The 15,582-nt window shown below is 40.3% G+C and overlaps 1 protein-coding gene across 2 annotated transcripts in view; it reads left to right on the top strand.

Annotated features, from left to right (window-relative positions):
• TMEM178B (transmembrane protein 178B) overlaps positions 1-15,582 on the top strand; it is a 381,882-nt gene that overhangs the window by 118,551 nt on the left and 247,749 nt on the right. For both annotated transcript variants that reach the window (XM_063447587.1, XM_063447588.1), the window contains exon 3: positions 3,489-3,602. In XM_063447587.1, coding sequence (XP_063303657.1) covers positions 3,489-3,602 — 114 coding nt within the window. The remainder of the gene's footprint in view (positions 1-3,488; positions 3,603-15,582) is intronic.

The following is a 15,582-nucleotide window of genomic DNA, read 5'->3' on the forward strand; positions in this document are numbered from 1 at the left end:
AAAAAAAAAACTCAGATTCTCTTAAAATATGCTAATCTCTCTGTAAATTATGCTTTCATCTTTCAAGTAAATCCATACTCCCTAACAGCAGAGTCCAGTGAAGCAGTAAATCAATGGGTGTTGTAAAAGGGCGGGCCAGTGACGCGGATCATGTAACCAGAACTTCCGAAAGGGCCGAACATGCCCAAAAAGGAGGCATGTCTGCCCAAAGAATTGGAAGGCTAGTCTAGCATGAATGCATGTCAGGCTGCCTGCCAATCATGCATGCTGGCAAACAGCTTCCTGAGCTTGGCATAAATGCATCTAATGATGCGCTATCTCTATGCTTTCTAAGGACTGTCTCCTAGTATTCGCTGGTCCACTTCTATCCTAACCTTCTTACTAGAGGGAAGAAGCTCCTGGTATACAGTCTGAGACAGAGAAAAGGTGGATGTAGTGAGTGTAGAAGAAAGGGAACATGGCACAGTGTTAGAGACCAAAGTCAGCATTACCTTAACTAATTTCATTTCAGTTAGTCCACACAAGTTTTGTTCCTCTACATCCCTCTTAAGTTTCCATACTTAAGCAAGAGTATGAGCATCCTTTCTTGGAAAAAAATTACAGGCCTTACTAATTTGCATAACTAATTATGTATGCGTGACATCACATGATGAAAATCACAAGGAGTGACAGAGAAAATTCTGTGAAATCCTCAAAAAACTACTTTTATTCTGCTGTATAGATGGATTGCTCTCAGTGTCTCCCTGTCTCCCAGTGTCCCCATGTCACCCAGCGTCCCCTAGTGTATGTGTCCCCATGTCTCCCAGTGTCCCCATGTCACGAGGTGACACTGTGAGCCATGGGGACACTGAGACTATGCATCACAATGTTTCTGTATCCCCATGTCTCTGTGTCCCCATGTCTCCCAGGGACACAGAGACATGGGGACACTGGGAGACATGGGGACACTGACACTGGGAGACATGGAGACACTGAGACACTAGGGATACTGGGAGACTAGGGACACTGAGACACTAGGGACACTGGGAGACATGGACATACAGACACTAGGGACACTGGGAGACATGGGAACACTCAGAAACTAGGGACACTGAGACACCAGGGACACTGGCTGGGAGACATGGGGACCCTGAGACACATGGGGACATTGTGTTCCTAGTGTCTGTGTCCCCATGTCTCCCAGTGTCTCAGTGTCCCCATGTCTCAGTGTCCCCATGTGTGTCTGTTTCCCCATGTCTCAGTGTCAACATGTGTGTCTGTGTCCCCATGTTCCCTAGTGTCTCAGTGTCCCCTAGTGTTTCAGTGTCCCCATGTGTGTGTGTGTATGTGACCATGCCTCAGTGTCCCCATGTGTGTCTGTGTCCCCATGTCTCCAAGTGTCCTCAAGTGTCTCAGCATCCCCAGAGGTCTCCTTGTGTCCCCATGTCTCATAGTGTTCCATAGTGTTTTAGTGTCCCCATGTCTTCCTGCAGCCTTTACCCCATCCCTCACTTCTCTGAGCTGTAGGCTGTCTCTGCAGGCTGGAAGCTGATGTCTGGACTCTTTGTGCTGTGTAGCTGCTCCCCCAGAGGATCAGTGAGTAGAGCAATGCAGGTATATGCTGTAACTTCCTATCCCTGCCTCTCCCCACACACAGTGACCCCTACTGGCCGGTAATGGTATTGCAGAGTAATCTCTGTTTATACAGAGAAAAATACCGGCATTTGTATTGCCGGTATTACTGCAATATCAGCACTGGCCAGGCAGCCTCAAATAAATAAATATCGGCCAGTTGAACAACCCTAAGAGTAGTGTATTAAAAAAAATAAATTGTTTTTTCTTAAATCAATGGGCCTATTCCATGGGCCTGGGCCTGGAGCTGCAGCTCCATCAGCCCCTATGTTAATCCGGCCCTGGCTGGAGGGGGATGTGTGAGCTCTGCCCCATGGCAGCTGGGGTGCTGGGCGGCTGGCACAGCTTACAAGTGCAGAGACCAGCAATTACCAGCTGAATTGGCCACACAGAAGGAAAGTGGGGGCAGGGCTAAGAAAAGTTGGGGGCGGAGGTTTGACTACCTGTGACTGTGTGTACCTCTCTGCCTGTGACTGTGTGTGACTGTCTGCCTGTGGTTGTGTGATGTTGCCTGTAACTCTGTGTGTGTGACTGTAACTGTGTGTGTGACTGTAACTGTGTGTGTGTGTGTGTGTGTGACTGTCTGCCTGTGACTGTGTGTAACTGTATATGTGACTGTTTGCCTGTAACTGTGTGTGTGTGACTGTAACTGTGTGTGCGACTGTTTGCCTGTGACTGTGTGTGTGTGTGTGACTGTATGTTTGACTGTTTGCCTGTAACTGTGTGTGTGACTGCCTGGGTAAGACTGTGTGTGACTACCTTTAACTGACTGTGTGTGTAACTGTGTGTGTGACTGTCTGCATGGGACTATTTGTGTGTAACTGTCTGCATGTGACTGTGTGATGTTGCCTGTAACCATGTGTGTGACTGTCTGTCTGCCTGTGACGGTGTGATGCTGCCTGTAACTGTGTGTGTGACTGTCTGCCTGTGACTGTATGTGTGTGTGTGTGACTGTATGTGTGTGTGTGTGACTGTATATGTGACTGTATATGTGACCGTCTGCCTGTAACTGTGTGCGTTACTGTCTGGCTACAACTGTGTGTGATTGCTTCTAACTGACTGTGTGTGTAATTGTCTGCCTGTAACTGTGTGCATGAAGGTCTGGCTACAACTGTGTGTGACTGCTTGTAACTGACTGTGTGTGTAACTGTCTGCCTGTAACTGTGTGTATGACTGCCTGTGACTGTATGTGTGACTGTCTGCATGTGACTGTTTGCGTGTGACTGTCTGCCTGTAACTATGTGTGTGACTATCTGCCTGTATCTGGGTGTGTGGGCTGCACGGGTTTGTAGGAGAGGGGCAGGACAGGGGTTTTGTAGAAGGAACTGACAGGGGGTTTACAAAGTCTACAAATGTGTGAAGGGGATGGAATAAGTCATAGACTGTAAACAAGAGGTAAATGTTTGCATGGTGTTAGCAGGGAAAAGCTGATTGAATCATGCAATTGGAGGAGACTATATATAATGGAATAGAACTTTGGGAGTGGCAAGATAATGTTTGGTGTCTGAGAAATTGTAGTTGTATTAAGAGATAAGTGTTCAAATGTGTGGTTTGGGGCCAGGACTGACAAACAAGATATAATGCTCCAACTTCAAAGGCTAAAATTCTCAGTAGCCTTTCCTAGAGTGTGTTGTGACTTGTGGATTATTTTAGAAACCGTGGCTTACAGTTTGTAAAGGTTTAGCTATCTGTTTATTTATTTATATCTATCTATCTATCTATCTATCTATCTATCTATCTATCTTTCTATCTATCATCCAACCCAGTGTCATTAATAGTAATAATAATAATTATAAAAATGTTGTATCATGATGCACTGTATTGAATTTTCATGACATACCGAAAGGTTACAGATTCTCTCTTCTCTTTTTTTTCAGGGGACATTGAGCGCTGCTCATTTATAAAATATCATTACTCCTCTGCAACCATCCCTAAAAACCTCACATACAACATTACCAAGACCATCCGGCAAGACGAATGGCACGCACTACGTGAGTAGCATCCATTACTTCCTTTAAAGCTGGTATTAAAGTGACATTTACAAGTCTTCCTGGAATGAATTAGCATATGGATGCATTCTCAGTGTGTGTAGACTTGGGTCTTGATGGTAAATTTTCAGAGTATCACGTTGGATGTATTCCTGGTACTCACATTAGTAAAAAAAATTCATAAGATTTAGATTGGAGTAATTTACTGTTGTTACTATAACCATATTTCAAGGATTTTGATTGGTTACAATCTCTCACAAATTTGTCAAAATTCTTACATTGCTTTTAATCTGCTATTATGGTTGCTAAATTCCCAGAGTCTCAGACTGGTTATATTCTCTTGTTTGAACATTAGTCAATTTCATATGGTTTAAGTTGCCTATAGTCTCCTATTCTTATAGTAGCCAAATCCTCAATTTCTAAGACTCAATATATTTTCCTCATCACAGTAGTAAAATTATTAGAACTTCAGATTGTGCATATCCTCCTACTTCTAACACATAGTTAGGGCTTCAAATCGTTTGAATTCTTAAAGTATCGTGTTGGTCAAAATACAGAAAAGGAACAACGTATAGATACACAAAAACTGAATTAAAAAGTACAGCTATAAATTTTACAAGGCTACTTAAAATCACCTATCTAAGCAATTAGGTATGGGGAGTCAGTTACACCACATGGCCATAATGTGTTAAGCCCACCAGTATGGCAAAGTACCTAAATATTGGTGGTTCCTACATCAATACCAATATTTGTTTGCTAAATATGTGATTTTAAGTAGTATTGTAACATTTTAAACTGTATATTTTGTGTGTATATGTTGGTCTTTATGGTTGCACCATCACCAAGAAATACATGTTCCACGTGTACCCCCAATTTCCATTTTTCTGAATATCTTGTTGGACAAGCATTTAGGTTCTTTGCATGGTGGATAAATTATTTAGTAGGCACAGATTATGACACTTATCATTAGAGTTCCATATTTTATTTATGGGCGTGTTATCAAGTTTTCAACCAACTTAAGTTCTCTGGCAGCTTTATTTTCAGAGTGTCTAAATAGTCAGGATCTTAATGTAGGCAAATTCATTTAGCAGAGAATTATTGAGCATTGTAAAAGGCTAATTGTATAACTTAAAAATAGCTGCACTTGAGTTTTTAATTCAGCTATTTTATCCCAAAATATACTTGTAAAGTCTCAATTTCACATTAAGGGGTCTGAGTATTTAAATTATCAGAGTGGCCATATTACAAGACAGGTAAGTGTTTCCAGATATGCTTATAGGATGACCTAAATGACATGTCATCTTGATTAATACAAACATTTCTGATCTTCTATTAACCTCTACAATATTTGTTTAGTTCATTTTGGAAGGGTGTTTTCAATATATCTTAAAGAACGTTGCATGGGTTACCTGTATTTGTTAGCCTTTCTAAAATACATCCCAAAAAGGAAATATAAAATGTTCTCAATAATAGTTCTAAATAATTTTATTTGTAATGAACCCTAATATGCAATGAATTTCTGATGCATTAAGATATGTTCAAACTGAAATGATCATGTTATAAAGCGTATAAATAGTTTTATTGTTAAGGTGAGTGGACACTTTGGTGGTATCGGGCACTTTCTATAACCTTTTTTGTCTATAGTTACATGAAACCAAACTAATAAAATAAATGCAGGGAGTGCAAGTTATTATATAGAAACTTTTAACGGATCATGGACCTCTACAACTTGATTTATTTCAATTTCAAAAACAAAAGCCTAAAATGTTTTATTTGTTTAAAATATCCTAGAATTTACTCCACAGTTACATGTAATATAGTTAATTGAGATGGAAAAAGGCACAATATCTATCATGTTTACTGATCCAAAAAGACCACAAAAATACAACATACCGTATATACTCAATGTATAAGCCGAGTTTTTCAGCACATTTTTTGTGCGGAAAAACCCCAACTCGGCTTATACTCGAGTCAGTGTCTGTATTTTGGCAATTTACATTGCCATAACACAGACATGGGGCTGGCAGCGAGCACTTACCTCTCCTGCAGATCCTGTCAGCTCCCTTCTCCTCCGCGCCGGTCCTTTCAGCACCTCTGTCAGCTCCCAGTGTAAATCTCGCGAGAGCCGCGGGGTCATAGTATGGCTCTCGCGATACTTACACTGTGAGCTGACAGAGGAGCTGCACGGACCGGCGTGAAGGAGAAGGGAGCTGACAGGAGCTGCAGGAGAGGTAAGTGCTTCCTCCCAGCCCCCCTCCCCCCCACTGAACTGCCAATGCCACTGGACCACCAGGGAGTGAGAGCCCCCCTCCCTGCCATGTATCAAGCAGGGAGGGGGGACGAAAAAAATAATACAAATATTAATAATAATAATAATAATAATAATAAAAAATAATAATAATAATTAAAAAAAATAATATAGCAAAAAACTATTAAAATAAAATAATACAAAAATAATAAAAATGCCCACCCCCACCAAGGCTCTGCATCACACACTCAAACACTGCATTCATACACACTGCACTCATACACACACACTGCATTCATACACAAACACACACTGCACTCATACACACACACTGCATTCATACACACTGCATCACATACACACACACTGCACTCATAGACACACACTGCACTCATACACACTGCACTCACACACACTGCACTCATACACACACTGCACTCATACACACACACACTGAACTCATACACACACACTGCATTCATACACACTGCACTCATACACACACTCTGCACTCATACACACACTGCACTCATACACACACACTGCATTCATACACACACTGCACTCATACACACACTGCATTCTCATACACACACACTGCACTCATACACACACACTGCACTCATACACACACACTGTAAATAAATATTCAATTAATATAATTTTTTTAGGATCTAATTTTAATTAGAAATTTACCAGTAGCGGCTGCATTTCCCACCCTAGTCTTATACTCGAGTCAATAAGTTTTCCCAGTTTTTTGGGGTAAAATTAGGGGCCTCGGCTTATATTCGGGTCGGCTTATACTCGAGTATATACGGTATTTTAAAATTACATTGAGACTGCATTTTAACATTACTTTGTGGAATTGTCATACCGTGTATAATCAGAATTGATCTTGTTATCTGTTTTATTCCGTTTACAACTTGCACACAAACAAAAACTTATTTGACTAATGTAATAAGGAAAACTAATGAAAATTAAGATCTTACAGGTCTAGTTCTATACAATTTACACATCTCCTAATCAAAAGGAAAAGTCAACTGATTTGTTTTAATAAAGCAAAATAAAGGTCTCAAATATGAAAATAGTAGAAATAAAATGTGGTAATAACGTTAAACAAGTATGAAGGGTTTTTGTTAACCAACACACCAATAATAATTCATTAATGCTTCTACAGTTTGAGCTAAATTGGTGGAGACTTGAGAGCCCTGACTTCATCATGGGAGGGAACGATTACCCAATTAAACTACATCGTCCTGGACCATCAGCCAGATCAATAAGTGCTACAGGGCCCTGTGTGGGCCCCTGAAATGGACCAGGCCCCTAACAATGGTACTGCTTGTACCCACCTCATGGCAGCCCTGCTCACTCCCTCCTGCCCCCCCCACTCGCCCCCAGAACGTAGCAAGATGAGAGCGGTTAGATCCACCCAGTCACAACAATGTAGATCTTCAGAACATGTGATTTATTGTTCATTGGACACATTTTGCCGCATTTACTTTATTAAGCTATTAACCAAGGGCATATTCAGTTATTTCAAGTGAATTTGCACTTCCATTTGGCTGCAGTTTGGTTTGTTGAAATCAGTCAAATATCCTTATAATATAAGTAATTTGGTTATTCCCAAACGGCTAAATTGCAACAAAATTTCCTTTTTTTTCAAATGTTCCAGTTCCCTTGATGCAATGTTGAGCTGTGTGTTTTGGAGAGGAAGAGGATCATAGGTTTGGTTAATTTACAGTTAACGGGGGTTTTCAGGTAGCATTGGGATGACTACCCCAATGCTACATGAAAACACATTTTCCTCTAAGTTAAGCAAAACGTAAATCCTCTCTAAAACAAACACTTTGTGTAGCATCATTTTTTTTTATTTATTTTTTTTTAAACTGTGAAATTCAGTTTAATTTTTGTTGCAATTCAGTTCAAGCAATGAGATCAGTTTGAAAATAGTAGAGGGTCAATTTGTCTCTGTTTGGTTAGAATTAGGAGACTTGAACTGTTGGAAATCAGCTGGATATGCAAAAAGGAAATTCAGCATTTAGTGAATAGACCTGTTAAGGAATGTAACCCTTACAGGGTTATTCTCTAAAGTGAGAATTCAGGGTATATTCAAATTTAAGGTCAAAATACTCAAAATGGAAAGCTGCTCTGGCCTTAAATTTGAATTCTCACTTTAGTGAATAATGCAGTTAGAATGTTTTTCTCCTTTTGACAATCCTGGTTCCTTGATACTTTCATTTTGGTTTGCTGATTTGCATTCACAATTCTTGAAAGCCTAAGATGTTTTAAGGTAGAATAGGAATACACTTGTTATTCACACACGGTTTTTGGGATCTTAGCCATTGGGGACTGCAATTCCCATAAGACTCAGCCTGCCAGAGCCCCTCCAGCTGACTAAGTCTCTGTGGAGCTGCAGTCCCCAGCAGCTGAATACAGATTTCCTCATCTTTGTTTCTGAGTGTCAGTGGCAGGAACTGAATAAAAGCGTTACATTGCTTCTTTAGTCTGCAAAGTAGATTCCTGTCTAGACATTTGTTTACCACTTTTTCTATGTGATTTACTTTATGTCTTCTGGGGCTTGTATTGTGATTTCACTTGCCTGGGGTAATAGAAGTAGACGTTGTGCAGCCGTTTATACAACTCAGGAATCTTACATGCAAGGAAATAAGCCTAGAACATTGAGATATATCCTTTCTGAGCCGCGAGAGGGATCAACATTCACAAATCCAGAGTCTTGACTTCAAAATAACACTGTGAACATAAAAACTAATACTTGTGTTGTGTTATTATTTATGTATTTCCTTTTTTTTTTTCTTTGTGAAGGATTGAAAAAGCATTTGCCCATTTAAGGACAAATAGCAACGCTTGACATTTTCGAACACACCTTCAATTTAGCTATTTTTACCTAAAATTTACATTTATTTATCATTTTTTTCACATTTCAAATTACAGACAAATTTGTCTTCTTTATAGCCAGTACTGTTTTATTCATTTACTTTGCAATGTATGGTGCACAATAGCTTCTGAGCTATTTCAAATATTCAGTTAGTTATGCTGTATTTCACCAGAATACCCATTATCCAGAGACCCATTGCATTCAATATACTATCTCGATAAAATTGTACATGGTTGACATTAAGCTACAATTTAAATTACTAACCAGCACCTTGTAGGTGCTATATCAATATATAATGCATTCAAATATAAAGTAATTTAAAAACATACAGTCATTAAGCTATGCATTAAAGGAATACTGTGGTTACAGCCAGTGGCGTACACACAACCCATGGGGCCCCGGTACGAAAACTGATCCGTGCCCCCCCCCCCCCGCGCGCGCTTACTCTGGGGCCGCAACACATGGCGGCGGGCACCTGGTCGCAGAGCTGCGACCCGTGCGACCGCGGTATGTACGCCAGTGCATGCATAAACACATACACTTAAAGGATCACTACAGACACCCAGATCACATCAGCTCAATGAAGTGGTCTGGGTGCCAGGTCCATATAGGGTTAACCCTGCAGCTGAAAACATAGCAGATTCAGAGAAACTGCTATGTTTCACTGAGGGTTAATCCAGCCTCTAGTGGCTGTCTCATTGACAGCCGCTAGAGGATTTTCTGCGATTCTCACTGTGAAAATCACAGTGAGAAGATGCTGAACGTCCATAGGAAAGCATTGAGTAATGCTTTCCTATGGGCGGTTTGAATGCCCGCGTGGAGCTGAGAGGCGGATCGGGGCGGAGAGATCCCCAGCGCCAAGGGAGCCCGGCACTGGAGAAAGGTTAGTGCTTAAGACACACACACACTCTCATGAACAGAAGCACACATTTACTGACAGACACACACTCACGCACTCAGTGACAGACACACACTCACTAACAGACGTACACAAACATACTCAGTAACAGACACACACACTAACACACACACACACTAACACACTCTAACACTAACACACACACACGCTAACACGCTCACTAACACACACACACACACACACTCTCTAACACACACACACGCTAACACACTCACACACTAACACACACACACTCTAACACTAACACATGTTTTTTGTTTTGTTTTTTTAATTTAATCCCCCCAGCCTCCTTACCTGTGGGAGAGCTGAGGGGATTCCCTGGGGTCCAGTGGTGTTGCTGGACCCCAACTGACCCTGCTGTCACCCGGCTGGCGGGCGCGTTTGGGAGCACTCTCCCCTGAGTGCTTCTTCTTCAGCTCCCTTGCGCGCCGCGTACTGATGCCGGAGCCGGAAGATGACGTCATCTTCCGGCTCCGGTTTCAGTGCGGTGCGCGAGGGAGCTGACGAGGAAGCACTCAGGGGAGAGTGCTCCATCGCGTGCCCGCCAGCCGGGTGACAGCAGGGCCAGCCTCGGGGCCGGCTCCTGGGCCCCCTAGGAGAAGAGGCTGGCCCAGTGACATACATACCTGGGTCGCAGGGCGGCTGGGCCCCTTGGTGGGCCGGGTCCAGTCGCAGACGCGACCCCTGAGACCCTGGTATGTACGCCACTGGTTACAGCTTTAGCTTCATGAACATGGTTTAGTGTATAGATCATGACTCCAAAGTCTCAGTTAAGTAGTAAAATCACTTTGTTTCTGTTTATGCAACCCTAACCACACCTCCCCTGGCTGTGACGGTCACACGAATACAGGAAAAACAGTAGATAGCAGAACGTGTTACCAGGCCTTAGAGTGGCCAGGATTAATGTACAAAGAACAAGAGATAGAAATGTTAAATAGCAGGTCAAGGGCAATGGAGATACACTAAACAGAAAAACTCACTCTCAGATAAAGAAAATGGAAAGCACAACAGGGTGTTTAACAGATGTAAAGCTTAAATATTTATAGGCCTGGGGCATTTGCTTGATAAGCCCCCAAAACGTGAGTGAAATAATGTGATGACATCATGAAGTGGGCCTGGCTTAGTGATGTAATAAAAGAGGTGGGCTAACATTATCTATCATCACAACAAAGGTGTCTACGAATATGAAACTGATGTGGTGCCTACTTGGGATGCCATAGTCAACCTCTCAACAAAAGTTATACACAACAATCAAAATAATTTTCAAATAAAGTAATTTCCAGTATACTTGGGAGGTTGTCATAGGCTGAGAAATCTTATATAACGAAGTCCACTGGACTACCATAAAAGAAAATGCATTTAAGAGCTTTAGTAGTTGACATCTAGACCCAATTAAACAAAATTACATGTAGTAATGTCATCTAGATCCAGAATATGACATGCCAGTGTGTGTGGGAGCATAAGGGAGATCTACTTAAATCTACTTGGAACCACCATCTTGTCATTACAATCATTCTCCTGCAACTCCATCTTCCAGGAACTGTCATTACTACTGTACACTTGTGTATGAGGGGGAGCACAAACCGGGTCTATGGAGGATCCTGCAAGATCGTGGGATCTTCCATAGATAATCTTACACATTTGCAATAAGTTGTGATAGGCATCCATTGCACATTGTGTGAGATATTGCCTGTTCACATCACTTCTCGTGACTGATGGCAAATGGCAGTGGGTACCCTGCTTTTTGTCAATGATTGCAGAAGACTGGCAATTACATAAGAGAAAGTAATCCCTACTTTGTCTCCTATATATATCTTTTGATTGTCCTTGAATTTAAAAAAAAATCCACAACGTTCAAAAAAAGCTTTTCATAAAGGCTACTTTTACTAAAAGTTCAAAAGTGACAGAGCCACTTGAAGAATAAAATTTGACTTTGCATAACTATTAAAAATTCTCAAGATAAAAGTAATGCAAACGGATTCCATGTTTCTTATACCAGTGCTTTATTTTGTATAAATTACTAGTTGGAAAAGATACATGAGTTACAGTCTATATTGATTGCCCTTACAGCCCCCAGGGTACCTACTAACTATATTCGACAGGAATGCGAACTCCAAAAATCGCAATATGACCAAATCACAAAAACAATGAAGCAGGCAATAGATAAACTGTTTTGTTTGTTTTTTGACTCAGTGTGCCAGTTGTGCTTCCAAAAAGACAATTAATGATTAGGGGCCATGCACTATACCAAATAAATGCATAAGGGATCATCCTAACCAAGCACTTAAAATTTGCAAAACGAATGGTCAAAAGTAACCGAATACTCCAAAAAAACTAATGTTGACAAAATGAGATCCAAATTAGAATGGTAAATACCATCCAATTCAGTTAACCAAATTCTGACCAGCCTTCGTTTTAGTATAATATATATTGGAGTATATATATATATATATATATATATATATATATATATGCATTGGAGTACACTGACTTCTGTGCTATTTTGGTTTATCTGAATCATTTGCCTCGAATCATTTGCATAAGGTTGGGTTAAACAAAAATATTTTTGGGGGGATAAAATGATTCGGTCGAACCAAATTCTTCATCCCTGCACAAGCCGAATGCATCTACAGTTACTGTCCTGTTATCTTTGCTCTTTAATATATTCCTGTGTAAAGTACTTCCCTTCATTAAGTGTTCTTGCATAGCAAGACCACTTAATGTTATCTCACATATATATTATTATTAAGTGTTCTTGCATAGCAAGACCACTTAATGTTATCTCACATATATATTATTAAGTGTTCTTGCAGAGCAAGACCACTTAATGTTATCTCACATATATATTATTATTATTATTATTAAGTGTTCTTGCATAGCAAGACCACTTAATGTTATCTCACATATATATTATTATTATTAAGTGTTCTTGCATAGCAAGACCACTTAATGTTATCTCACATATATATTATTATTATTAAGTGTTCTTGCATAGCAAGACCACTTAATGTTATCTCACATATATATTATTATTATTATTAAGTGTTCTTGCATAGCAAGACCACTTAATGTTATCTCACATATATATTATTATTATTATTCTTATTATTCTTATTATAGCCAAATTTGCCACCCTAACTCCTCCCACAGTTTTTACACTACATAGACAAAAATATACCAAAACGTGCAGATTGTTCCCGATCGGATTGCTATTACTTTGTGGAACGTTTCGCCGAATGGTTCACGGAATATCGTCGTTCTTGTGGCGAAATTTGTCCCATAGGAATGAATGGCAAAGCTAGAGTGGGAGCTGGCAAAAGCTGAAAAATCAGGACATGATTTCTAAACTGCCACCACTCCCTCATTTTCAGGCCCACCTACACAAATCTTATATCAAAACGTTCAGCTATCCCTGCTGCCACTAGAAATGTCCACGGCTAAGCCATAGTCCTTATAGTTTTCACAATATGACCATTTGTTTGCAACTCACGCCTTCCATTGACATTCATTGAAACTCCACTCTGCAAAGCTCACATTTGAAGGGCAATTTCTAAACTGCGACTGTGCCTTCATTGTTAATATCTCAGAGACATACTATACATCAAAATGTAGGTCTGGGTCTTGTGATTCTCACAATATAAAGCTCTTCACTGTAGGAATTATAGTTTTTAAAATACGACCGTTTGAAGATGGCAACCGCCAAAATACTCTGACCTGTGCAAGGCTGCAGCAGCAAGTGATGTCATAGACAAAGCCTTTTACACCTGCTAATTTTTTTATAACTGTATGTTTTAATGTAACTGTGAAGCACTTTGGGCAACAACATTGCAATTAAATGTGCTATATAAATAAATACTAACAGTTACTCCGCCCACTCTAGTTGTAGACTACTGATGGAGGCAAGAACACTTCACACAATTTCCCCAGAAATTGTAGCTTTTCTAGTTATTCTTATTATTCTTATTATAGCCAAATTTGCCACCCTAACTCCTCCCACAGTTTTTACACTACATAGACAAAAATATACCAAAACGTGCAGATTGTTCCCGATCGGATTGCTATTACTTTGTGGAACGTTTCGCCGAATGGTTCACGGAATATCGTCGTTCTTCTGGCTAAATTTGTCCCATAGGAATGAATGGCAAAGCTAGAGTGGGAGCTGTCAAAAGCTGAAAAATCAGGACATGATTTCTAAACTGCCACCACTCCCTCATTTTCAGGCCCACCTACACAAATCTTATATCAAAACGTTCAGCTATCCCTGCTGCCACTAGAAATGTCCACGGCTAAGCCATAGTCCTGATAGTTTTCACAATATGACCATTTGTTTGCAACTCACGCCTTCCATTGACATTCATTGAAACTCCACTCTGCAAAGCTCACATTTGAAGGGCAATTTCTAAACTGCGACTGTGCCTTCATTGTTAATATCTCAGAGACATACTATACATCAAAATGTAGGTCTGGGTCTTGTGATTCTCACAATATAAAGCTCTTCACTGTAGGATTTATAGTTTTTAAAATACGACCGTTTGAAGATGGCAACCGCCAAAATACTCTGACCTGTGCAAGGCTGCAGCAGCAAGTGATGTCATAGACAAAGCCTTTTACACCTGCTAATTTTTTATAACTGTATGTTTTAATGTAACTGTGAAGCACTTTGGGCAACAACATTGCAATTAAATGTGCTATATAAATAGATACTAACAGTTACTCCGCCCACTCTAGTTGTAGACTACTGATGGAGGCAAGAACACTTCACACAATTTCCCCAGAAATTGTAGCTTTTCTAGTTCTTATTATTCTTATTATAGCCAAATTTGCCACCCTAACTCCTCCCACAGTTTTTACACTACATAGACAAAAATATACCAAAACGTGCAGATTGTTCCCGATCGGATTGCTATTACTTTGTGGAACGTTTCGCCGAATGGTTCACGGAATATCGTCGTTCTTGTGGCGAAATTTGTCCCATAGGAATGAATGGCAAAGCTAGAGTGGGAGCTGGCAAAAGCTGAAAAATCAGGACATGATTTCTAAACTGCCACCACTCCCTCATTTTCAGGCCCACCTACACAAATCTTATATCAAAACGTTCAGCTATCCCTGCTGCCACTAGAAATGTCCATGGCTAAGCCATAGTCCTGATAGTTTTCACAATATGACCATTTGTTTGCAACTCACGCCTTCCATTGACATTCATTGAAACTCCACTCTGCAAAGCTCACATTTGAAGGGCAATTTCGAAACTGCGACTGTGCCTTCATTGTTAATATCTCAGAGACATACTATACATCAAAATGTAGGTCTGGGTCTTGTGATTCTCACAATATAAAGCTCTTCACTGTAGGATTTATAGTTTTTAAAATACGACCGTTTGAATATGGCAACCGCCAAAATACTCTGACCTGTGCAAGGCTGCAGCAGCAAGTGATGTCATAGACAAAGCCTTTTACACCTGCTAATTTTTTATAACTGTATGTTTTAATGTAACTGTGAAGCACTTTGGGCAACAACATTGCAATTAAATGTGCTATATAAATAAATACTAACAGTTACTCCGCCCACTCTAGTTGTAGACTACTGATGGAGGCAAGAACACTTCACACAATTTCCCCAGAAATTGTAGCTTTTCTAGTTATTATTATTATTCTTATTATTCTTATTATAGCCAAATTTGCCACCCTAACTCCTCCCACAGTTTTTACACTACATAGACAAAAATATACCAAAACGTGCAGATTGTTCCCGATCGGATTGCTATTACTTTGTGGAACGTTTCGCCGAATGGTTCACGGAATATCGTCGTTCTTCTGGCGAAATTTATCCCATAGGAATGAATGGCAAAGCTAGAGTGGGAGCTGTCAAAAGCTGAAAAATCAGGACATGATTTCTAAACTGCCACCACTCCCTCATTTTC

The sequence above is a fragment of the Pelobates fuscus genome, chromosome 3, assembly GCF_036172605.1.
Source record: "Pelobates fuscus isolate aPelFus1 chromosome 3, aPelFus1.pri, whole genome shotgun sequence".
NCBI lineage: Eukaryota > Metazoa > Chordata > Amphibia > Anura > Pelobatidae > Pelobates > Pelobates fuscus.